Source organism: Dendrobates tinctorius, unplaced genomic scaffold (assembly GCF_039654945.1).
Source record: "Dendrobates tinctorius isolate UK_male_01 unplaced genomic scaffold, ASM3965494v1 ptg000087l, whole genome shotgun sequence".
Classification (NCBI taxonomy): Eukaryota; Metazoa; Chordata; class Amphibia; order Anura; family Dendrobatidae; genus Dendrobates; species Dendrobates tinctorius.
Window position 1 is genome coordinate 7,698,533 of NW_027361755.1, and position 11,468 is coordinate 7,710,000.

The 11,468-nt window shown below is 41.1% G+C and overlaps 1 protein-coding gene across 10 annotated transcripts in view; it reads right to left on the bottom strand.

Annotated features, from left to right (window-relative positions):
• TIAM2 (TIAM Rac1 associated GEF 2) overlaps window positions 1-11,468 on the bottom strand; it is a 769,295-nt gene that overhangs the window by 144,131 nt on the left and 613,696 nt on the right. Inside the window, exon 1 of one of the 10 annotated variants that reach the window (XM_073585723.1) lies at window positions 4,330-4,457. The exons of the other annotated variants lie outside the window; for them this stretch is intronic. Within the exon in view, the coding sequence (XP_073441824.1) occupies window positions 4,330-4,362 (33 nt within the window). The 5' untranslated portion in view covers window positions 4,363-4,457. Of the gene's footprint in view, window positions 1-4,329; window positions 4,458-11,468 lie in introns of those variants that run through there. 10 annotated transcript variants of the gene reach the window in all.

Here is an 11,468-nt window from a genome sequence, read left to right on the forward strand (position 1 = left end):
CAACATGACAATGATCCAAAGCACACCGCCAGGGCAACGAAGGAGTGGCTTCGTAAGAAGCATTTCAAGGTCCTGGAGTGGCCTAGCCAGTCTCCAGATCTCAACCCTATAGAAAACCTTTGGAGGGAGTTGAAAGTCCGTGTTGCCAAGCGAAAAGCCAAAAACATCACTGCTCTAGAGGAGATCTGCATGGAGGAATGGGCCAACATACCAACAACAGTGTGTGGCAACCTTGTGAAGACTTACAGAAAACGTTTGACCTCTGTCATTGCCAACAAAGGATATATCACAAAGTATTGAGATGAAATTTTGTTTCTGACCAAATACTTATTTTCCACCATAATATGCAAATAAAATGAAAAAAAAACAGACAATGTGATTTTCTGGATTTTTTTTTCTCAGTTTGTCTCCCATAGTTGAGGTCTACCTATGATGTAAATTACAGACGCCTCTCATCTTTTTAAGTGGTGGAACTTGCACTATTGCTGACTGACTAAATACTTTTTTTCCCCACTGTATATACAGAGGTACTGTGTATAATGTCACTGGTGGTAATAACAGTGTTTTTAGTATTGTGGTTTGTATTCATGATCAGTATTGTAGTATTCGGTCACTATGTGGTGGTAATTTGTGGTCTGGTGTGGCAGTATTTCTCCTTGTATGTGGTATTATAACTACCAAGAGCACCAAGCTGTGGCTGTACAGCTCCTGAGTTCACGCCACGCATTACCGATCACACCCAGTGCAGCTGCAAACTGATCAATGATGCTTCTTCCTTGGCCGCTAAATCTTTTGAGTAGAAAATGCTTCCAAGAGCTCAAGAGTGAGGGACATCTCTCTGGTAAGAGTGACATTGGCAAACTGGTGTGACAGGGTGAGGTTTTGATTGGGGGTAGCCCAAGCCAGCCAAACTGGTAGACTGAACTGAAGGAGAAAGTTATTGGTGTAAGGGAGGTCCAGGACCGTAGTCATGGCCGAGCACTCAGGGGTATCTGAGCCCTGGCCTCCTCTTATTTGAAAACAGCATTCTCTCACCAACATACCTGTGTCTTCTCTCACTGTGCCATCAGGGATACAATTGTGGTGCTGAAGCCTTTCTGCAATTGGTTTTCGCAAGAATTGACACACAGTCCGGTTCAAATGCAACAAGTGAAACTTTACTTGAACAACTTGGCAGCACATTCTTGTCAGTTACAAAATCAACAGCAAGTTCCATGCATTCTCATTCTGTTCTTTCCCTGTACTCAGTTCCACATCTTCCAGTACATTACGGGATAATAGCGCCTTAGGCGGTACTGCAGCATTCTGCCTGTTCAGACTCACTGTGCTCAGTAACTCTCTGGTCCGTTTCGCCCCGGTCCTGAGAGCATCAGCACATGCAACTATCTGCCACATGTCGAACAATCTGCACCCTGTACTTTCCCGGATCGCTTCTTTTCTCCAGCTATCAACTGCTGCAATCCTGCTGCTTGACACCAAATTTCTGTCCTATAGACTCCAAATGGCTAAGCTTCTCTTCTTTAATGTTGTGTGACTGCTGTGGCATACTGTGCCTAGAGCCCATGTGGACTATTTGTGCGCCCTCGCCCTTCTCACTAACTAAAGGAACATCCCTAGCTTATCACACAGCAGCCCCTCCTACAGTTAACCCTTTCCTATACTATTCACTAGCTGAAAGCTCTGTACACTATAATGCCCCCATCTAGTGGCCAATCCAATAACTGCACTAACCCTATACCCTATACATAGCAGCATTACAACAGTATAGCATTATACATATATATATATATATACTGTATATATTCAGCAAGACATGATAATACACATAACAGTGTAGCAGTACCATTGTATAAGAGTGGTAATACACTAAATTGTGTAGCAGTACCATCATACATTACAAATATACATACACTAGAATATACGGCACCGGGACAAAAGCGAAAGGCAGAGGCATAGACAAACGTAATGGATCATACCCTCTACATTGGCACAAACATTTGGGAAGTAGCGGATTGTGAGAAGAACTCAATGTATGCAACTTTTGTAAGAGTTCTGTACTGATACTTCTTGGCTCACTGGCAATGGGTGGGGGCTGGACTATATCACAATGTTCATTTCACATTGACTTATGATGTGTTAATTACTGGGATTAAGTTTATTATTAGCCACTTTTATGCCTCACTTTCGCAACACTGATAATGAGGCCTATTGGGGTTACTATTGTATGACACGTAGGAATACTCACTATAAATGTGAGGCATCTTGGCTTATTAATGGGAGGTACATAGGACTAATATGAAGTACATAGAGCTACTTACTGTCAATGTGGAATCAGCAAATTAGAGTAAATTAGTAACACCATATGCCTCACATTAAGTCTGCTGTTGCACATCATAGTCAGAAGTCATTTTTTTGCCATGTTATTTTGCAAAATATTGCTCTTACACTAATAAACAGATCACCGGGTTTTAATGGGATATTGGGCAGCGGCCAAACTGTCCTGCTCAGGAGGTGCATAAGCTCAGAAAGACAGTGACCAATGCTACCAGAGTTTACTTGCCTAAAGTGTTGGTGATAGCTATAGTCTATTAGAATAAAGATTCATGGGACAAAATATAAATTACATGGCATTAAACTCAACATATCTTTGCTGTAAATACCATCTGGAACTATTTTTCCCAGGAGAAAACCTGACATAATTAAGGATACATCAATACTTGCCATCATTATTAAGCAGGGCTCCACATACTTGTCTCTTATGCCAAGAACCATTTGTTCAGTGTCAAACCTGTCAAGCGGCAGGAACAGAAGACTACCCCAGTAGACAGTGTGAGAAGCAGCCAATTAAAGTCAACCGTCACGAGCCAACAAAAGATTTCCAATGTCAACAATGGGAAAATGATTCACTGTATATTGGATAAGTCTCCAAGTTACTAAAAAAAGCCACAAAATAAATTTGCACCCAACTGGTCTTGTTACTTGTAGAAAGGAAAAAAAATGTATTTAAATTTGAAAAAAAATAACTTCTCTGTTTTCTCTGCATATTTGTAGGTATGCTGATACCATAAATGTTAACCAATAATCTGATGACAATTGCAGTTTTTGTGATGCCAACATACAATATTGGCATTGGATTAATTCCAAAGTGCAGGTAGAGATACTTAAGGGGGTTTTACACTAAGCGATATCGCTAGCAATATCGCTAAAACGTCACTGGTTTTGTGACGTTATAGCGATATTGCTAGCGATATCGCTATGTGTGATACTTACCAGCGACCGGCTCCCCCGCTGTCCATCGCTGATCACGCGAGAATGTCCAGATCCATTTCTCGTCGTCTGCTTCCTGCTGAGACTTCCTGCTGTGACGTCCAGCGACGCGTGGAGGCGGGCGGGAGGAGGTCAGGATCGCTGTGTGTGAATGGTAAGTATCGTGCGCTGCGTCGCTGCTGCATCGCTGTGAGATCTTTCTGTATGAAAGCTCACTAGCGATCATTTAGCGATGCACCAGCGATCCTGACCGGGTCTTATCGCTGGTCGGATCGCTGGTGCATCGCTAAATGTAAAAGGGCCTTTACTGTATACAGGATTTCTTAATAATTATTCATATAATTTAATTAAAGTGCTGAAGCAAATTGGAAATAAAAAATAAAACAAGTGTGAAATATATATATATATATATATATATATATATATCATTTCCCTTGTTGTCAACTTCACACAATGCAGGTAAAGTACGGACGGTACTTGACCTTCTATTAAAGCATCACACTATATATCCCAATGCCGAATCACTGACTCGGACCTCCTGCTTTCCGCACATTCATCTTTAATAATAAGCTAAAAGGGATGGTTGCCCCTAACAACTCATAATTAACTCTTTTCTTCTGATTCAGTGTAAAATGCTCGGTCAAACAACCAATTAGTTTTACAGACAACTCCTAGAAGTAAATATCTCAAAGAATTTGCAGTGACTTCTCTATGAACGACATTATACTATACACAAATCTGCATTTTACAGCAAAAGGTTACATTTTTCAGTACAAGCCTCACTCAAAAATTTTCTGCTACATATAAAGAAGACTAAAATCAGAATCATTTGAAAATAATGATAAAAAAAGGAATCACTGGAACATTTCTCTAAATTAAACCTACATTAACAAGGCATAAAAATTATAAAATAAACTGATGGACATTTTATAGATCTACACAAGAGCAACATTTATTATATACATACACTCATTAAGAAAATGATGAGAGATGTAAATCTTATGCTAAAAAATCATCTAAACTTGAACATTTTCGCAGACTGTTTGGCTAATTGTCACTTACTTGATATATCAGGAAAACCAAGTCGGAATCCATGGATACAAATAAGTGATCAGGTATACAGCTGTTGTCTATGGGGAAATGAGCAACGCTCTCTCAGTGCTCGGAAATCATCCCAACTGGCAGCTTCGCCTAGCGCCACCAACCTCTTGTGAATGGAAGAGCTCCTGATAGAGATCAGGGATGCTGACACCCCCCCATCCTTTTCACCGCAGCTTTGCCTGTGGAACACTAGTGTCTTATGATACAAATGGCCTGATCGCTCGCAGACAGCTAATATTTACTGGAGAAGAGTATTCTGCATAATTTCCAAGCATAATTTAATGTCACGTAACATTGAAAGGTTTTGATTAGCAGTAACGAGTGCAGCTCCAGAACAACAAGAACCAAAATGTTCCCTTTTTTTTTTCCTTGTAGAGGAACATTCAGAGCAATAGTGTTCATTAGTATCAGAGAGTTACCAAACTGAATAGCTCTCACACATGCAGAAACGTCGCTGTCGTTTCACCTCTGAATTGTGCTAGTAACACACTTGGTTAAAATAAATCTGGAAAGTGAACATTGACGGTAATGGGCACCTACAGCAGAACGCCACCCTATTATTCACTGTTTCGTTAAATTGCAGAGCTGTCCGTGGCTGAGATACAGTTGCTGCTCAATCCAACAAGACTAAATTTCATCCACAATTTTAAACGTAGGATAACAACATATCTGGAGCAAGCTCATATTTTCATGATTCTGTTGTTATTACAACATATGACCATTACTGACAAATGTCATAAAAGAGTTAATGTTTTTTAAGTAATTTATATTAGATAAAGAAAAATGACCCACCTCATCCCCTGCTGACATTAGGGTATGTGCACAAGACGTCTTTTAGGTGGATTCTACTTGGAACCCACAGCAAAATCGCTAAAAAAAATGCCAAAGAGTGAACATATGCAGCACAGCATCAAAATGACTGGCTGTGCATATTTTCCTTTTTTTTAATCTTATTTTAGGTGCTTCAGGAGTGATAAAGCTGTGATCTGGCTAAAAAAAAATAAAATGTTGCAGCAGTCAAAATTGCCAATGAAACAATCAAGATGCCAGAAAAGATGCTTCAGAAGCTTCAGAAAAAACACCGCTGACATTTTCCTGGTGTCTTCTGCTTCAAAAATTATTTGTACGCCAAAATCAGCAGAGGAAAAGTATAATAGCAACACGTCACCACTTCTGTATTTATCGCCCACTCCTTGTTTTGGCTTATAAAAAACTCATCAAATACTCAAGGTGTGCACGTAGCCTTACATCTTCTGGTGCTTTTGGCACCAAATGCATAGCAAAACCACAGCTAATCCGCAAATTTTTTTTTTTTTTTTTTTTTTAAATTCTTTATTTTCAAATTTAAACCGCACCATTAAACACAACACCATTTCACAGATATATCTGGCGAAGTATTGATTAGGGGTTGGTTAAGGATGGAAGGGGAGGAAAGAGGGGACGGAAATGTGGATAGGGGAGAAAGAAGGGGGAAGGAAGGGAAGGGGGAAGGAAGGGAAGGGGGAAGGAAGGGAAGGGGAGAAGGGAATACATAATAATGAACAGTATCAACAATATCAACAGAATGTAGCTGATGGCATGGGCACGAGCATTCAATGGGTGTACTTTAGAAAATAACATGGGTGAACTTTCATGTTGGAGCAGTGGGGCCAGGTACACTAGTATAAAGGCTATCAGGTCAAGGAAGACTTCAAATGACACAAAATTTCTCTCAAGGAGAATTGTCTTCTAAATATTTAGTCCACGGGGCCCAGGTCGACACATAAGATCTATGATTAAAAACCTCCCAGCTAGACAGCTCCTCCAGATGAGAGATTTAATTTATCTTAACGCGCCATTCCTTCATTGTGGGGGGGGTACATCTTTCCAATGTGCAACTATTAGCTGTTTCGCAGCGCTTAGCATCAATGGGATGTGGGCAGCAGGGTGGCTCAGTGGTTAAGCACTGCAGCCTTGCAGCACTGGGGTCCTGGGTTTGAATCCCACCAAGGACAACATCTGCAAGGAGTTTGTATGTTCTCCCCGTGTTTGCATGGGTTTCCTCCGGGTTCTCCGGTTTCCTCCCACATTCCAAAGACATACTGAGAGGGAATCTAGATTGTGAGCCCCATCGGGGACAGTGATGACAATGTGTGCAAACTGTAAAGCGCTGTGGAATATGTTAGCGCTATATAAAAATAAAGATTATTATTATTTATTTAATGGGAGAAGACCGTGCTTTTTTGGTAAGAAATCGTTTGACGGGCATGAAAGAAGAACTTCCGTAGCCCTAAAATTAGCCTTTATTAGGTGTAATTTTTTGAGAACTAACTCAACGCCATCCCAAAAATGTCTCACTTTAGGACAGTCCCAGAATATATGTGAGTGGTGTCCTCCAGAGTTGAGGCATCTCCAGCAATCATCACTGTCAGCTAGACCCATCTGAAAGAGCCTTGCTGGAGTCAAATGCCACCTGGTTAATATTTTATAGGAATTTTCCTGCAAGAGTACACACCTTGAAAAGCCACGAGCACTGGATAGCATTCTAGAAATTTGGTCCTCAGTGAACGTAGTGTTAAGTTCCATTTCCCAGGAGTAAATAAACGGGGTTTAAAGTGTGTGTTCGGAGAGATAAGATGTGAATAAATGCAAGATAAAATTTTTAACCGCGGAGGTGGAAGTTTGATCATAATATTCAGCCAGGACCAATTGGATTTAGTCGGAAATTTCTGTCTAAATTGTAAAAGTGTACGTCGAATGTGTTGGCTTTGAACAAAATTTCTTGGTTGAGCCGTTGCCAAACCCCTCTTTGTAGTATTTTATTACCATAAAATCTACTCAATGTTTCTCTAGGTAGGGTAGACCATAAATTATATGGATCTTGAAAATCTAAATCTATTAGACAGGGTATTGAGCCGATCGGTGTCAACGTCGAGGGAAAAGTGTCCACCAGGAGTTCCCCCAACACCAATCTTTTAATATGCAATGTAGTTGAAGTTATCTCATCTAGCCTAAGAGTGATTGGTGGTTTAGCTTTAGTCCAGAGACAAGGTAAACCCCTCGGGCCCAATTGAGCCAGGTCAACACTATCCCCCTCCCCACCCCCAGCACAAGACACCACTTTTAACCATCTACTGAGATGAATAGCTTTATAGTATAAAAGGGGATCCGGGACCCCCAATCCCCCAGAGGAGACAGGGTAAGAAAGAAGCCTATATGGCAACCTAGCCGGTTTTGATTTCCAGATAAATTTTCCTATTAATGATTTTAACGATCCGAAGAAGGTCAGGGTATCTGAATCGGAACCATGTTCATGGCGTACAATACGATAGGCATGATATACGCCTTGAACACATTAATGCAACCCATCCAGGATAATGTGAGTAGGTTATATTTATGCATCAGGTTTTTGACCTTTTTAATTAAAGGAATGAAGTTACTTTGAAATAAGTTAGTGGGGTCTCTAGTTATTAATATTCCCAAATATTTAATAGAGTTATTAGCCCAAGAGAATGGAGTCTGTGTACGAATGATGGAGATTTGAGAGTGGGGAAGAGTAATGTTTAACGCTTCAGATTTTGTTAAATTAATTTTAAAATTAGAAAGGAGGCCAAATTGGTGAAAAGTTTGAAGGATGATCGGGAATGCCTGAGATGGGTTGGAAATAAGGAAAAGCAGATCATCTGCGAAAGCTAGTGTTTTGAGTGACCCCCGACCCACTGACAACCCCTCTATGCGTTGTTCTTGTCTGATGCTTTGTATCAAAGTTTCTATAACTAAAATGAACAAGGATGGCGACAAAGGGCATCCCTGCCTAGTCCCGTTGTTAATCTCAAAACTGTTTGACAGGGTGCCGTTGATCCTGACCTTGGCCGTCGATTGAGAATAGAGAGAGAGAACTGCTGTTATATACTGAGGAGGGAAGCCAAACTTAATCATTACCTGTTCCATGAACCTCCAGCTCACTCTGTCAAAAGCCTTCTCGGCATCCGTTGACAGGAGAACTAAGGGAACATTTCGGATCTTGGCAAACATTATAGACTGTATGGCCTTAGTGGAGTTGTCCTTCCCTTCCCTGCCCCTCACAAAACCCGCTTGATCAGCATGGATTAGTTTGGGTAAAAAATTGCTTATTCTGCCCGCTAATAATTTAGCCCACATTTTGATGTCTGTGTTAAGCAGTGATATCGGTCTGTAGCTGGCGCACAATTGGGGTCCTTACCTTCCTTCGGGAGAACTGTGATATAAGCCTCCAAGGATTGCTTAGGGGGGAGCTGGCCATCCAAATAGGAATTAAACAAAGACACCAGGTGGGGTAATAATGATTTTATGAACTTTTTATAATATACAATGGGGAGACCATCTGGGCCTGGGGCCTTTCCGTTTAGGATGGTAGAAAGAGTATCTAAAATTTCTTTAGGAGTAACTGGAGCGGTCAGTAGGGATTGGCCTTCGGGGGTTATTTTAGGTAGATTTAGTGGGGTCGGGAACTCTTTGATTTTTCCAATAGCCGTTACTGGTTCTTGCATGCTATCCGGTATGTTTAAATTGTATAAACTGTCATAAAAGGATCTAAACTCCTTGGCAATATCTGCGGTCTCAAAAATTGAAGAGCCGTCTAAAGCTTTGAGTTGTCTAATAAATGTCTTGTCTTGCTGCTTCTTAAGTAGTGATGACATAAGCTTACTACTTTTATTGCCATGGAGATAGAACCTCTGTTTACTTCTCATATAAGTTTTGGCCGATTGAATATTTAAAAGATTCTTTAGTGAATTCCTTAGATCAGTCAGTTCAGTTTGTAACTTATTTACTTGAGATCTCTTGTGTAATCTTTCAAGGGAATTAATTTGGTGTAATATAGACACAATCTGTTTTGTTCTTTCTTTTTTGAGATGTGAACTCAACGCTATAAATTCCCCCCTCATTACTGCTTTATGAGATTCCCACACCACAGGTAGGGGCGGGCCTGAGTGTAAATTAGTTTGGAAAAAGAAATCAAGAGTGCCCGCCAGTTTCGTAATGTGGGAATCAGAGTCTAATAATGTCTCATTAAGTGACCATGACTTGGCTGGCCGCGGTAGAGTTACTATGCCTATGTCGAGAAAAAGAGGAGGCTGGCTGCGGTAGAGTTACTATGCCTATGTCGAGAAAAATAGGAGCGTGGTCCGAGAGAGAGATGATGTCTATAGTCGCATTTTTGACTAATGGGAGATTGGCTGTTTGTGTCAATAAATAGTCAATTCTGTGATAGCTACTGTACGGGTGGGAATAAAAAGTGTAATCTCTGCCCGAGGGAAAGAGTGTTCTCAGGGATCTATCAAATGCATTTTTTGTAAAGAAAGGTGTAATTTTCTCAACGCCCTTTGAGAAAGGGCCGACCTGCCCGTTGAGGTGTCTAGGGATGGATTAAGTGATACGTTAAAATCCCCCCCCACCAACAACAAACCCTCAGTAAATAGCTTTAGGGTATTCATTGTTTTGCACAGCCATCCAATCTGGTTCCTATTTGGGGCATATAGGTTACACAGGGTAACCTTAGTGTTAGCCAAAAGGCCCTTTATTATGATGTATCTGCCTTCTGAGTCTGATAGGCAATCGCGTAAGACAAAAGGAACATTTTTTTTAATAGCAATGCTCACTCCTCTAGACGCCGAACCATCCGTACTATGGTACCAGGTCGGGTAACGGGATCTAGACATGTCTGGGACTTTCCCCTTTTTAAAATGTGTCTCCTGCAGGAAGACTATACTAGAGTTTTTTGAATGCAAAAGGTTCATTACCTGGCTTCTCTTACACGGGGAACGTAAGCCCTTTACGTTATATGAAGCCACTACCATAGTGGCGAAATTAACATTATCACCCATAGCTTAATAAGGGAAGCAAAAAAGGAGATGTATGTGTGTTCCATACCAACGAACTACAAAAAGTAAAAAAACCTAAGAATTCCTAAAATAAAACAACATATATATAACAAGAACCAACTACCTGCCTGCGGCAGAGATAGGGGGTCGAGCGTACCTCCCATAGCAGAACAGGGAATTACATTGCGAATACACGAGTGATATGTTAGCTTATAAGGCAGTTAAATGAAGTCAACAACACATAAGCAAGTACCAGTCAAGTCAAACCAAAATGATCTAGAACATGTCAGAGTTCAGCGAAAATTCCGGATCCATAGGTGATGAAATACGGCTAGAAGGAGCACAAGAGAGGTCAGGGAGGTATCTCTTTCCTCGCCCCAGATTCCCCTCGTTTGGGAGGCGTGTGTCTCTTCACTGAGGCCCAGTCACCCTGTCCTCCAGCATAGGCATTGACAGGGGGAGGCGTGCGAAGATCCATGTCTAAAGGTAGCCATGAAGGAATATCAATAGGGGTGATATCAAAGGTGTCCCATATTTTGGCTAAATCCTCGGGGCTCCTTACCGTTATTTGTTTGCCGTCTCCATGTATGGATACTCCAAACGGAAATAGCCATTTATAAAGGATTTTACGTGAGCGTAACACCTCCAGGAGGGGCCTTAGGACTCTTCTTTTTGCAAGGGTCGACGGTGCAATGTACTGATAAAGTTGGATAGCATTTCCCTCATAGGAGAGATATTTAATGTCTCTTGAGGCAGACAAAATAATATTGGTATATAAATAGCTCAACAAGCCGCAGTTCACGTCCTTCGGGGGTTCAGATGGCTTAGGCTTGGGTCTGAGCTATCTGTGAACCCTCTCTATTACAATTTGGTCGCATTTTTCTTGTGGGATTAAAAGGGCAAAGATCCCTTTCGTGGATTTTTCTATTATTTCTGTAAAGACACTTTCAGGCAAACCTTTTATTCTTATGTTTTTTCTGCGACTCCGGTTTTCCTGATCTTCTAAGGCCAGAAAAGAGTTGTTAAGCTGTGTTCTGTGGTAGTCCAGATGATCTCTCATGGCGTTGGAGTGGCTAATGAGAGAGGACTGGGATGATTCCAAAGACTCCACTCTATTACCAATATGTAACAAATCTTCTCTCATACCAGATATCTCAGTGACCAATGGTTTTATAGCTTGAGCTAGTAATTTTTTGAAGACTGATCTAGATAGTTTCCCAGAGACCGATTGGGTAATATCACTGCCCGAAGCATCATCAC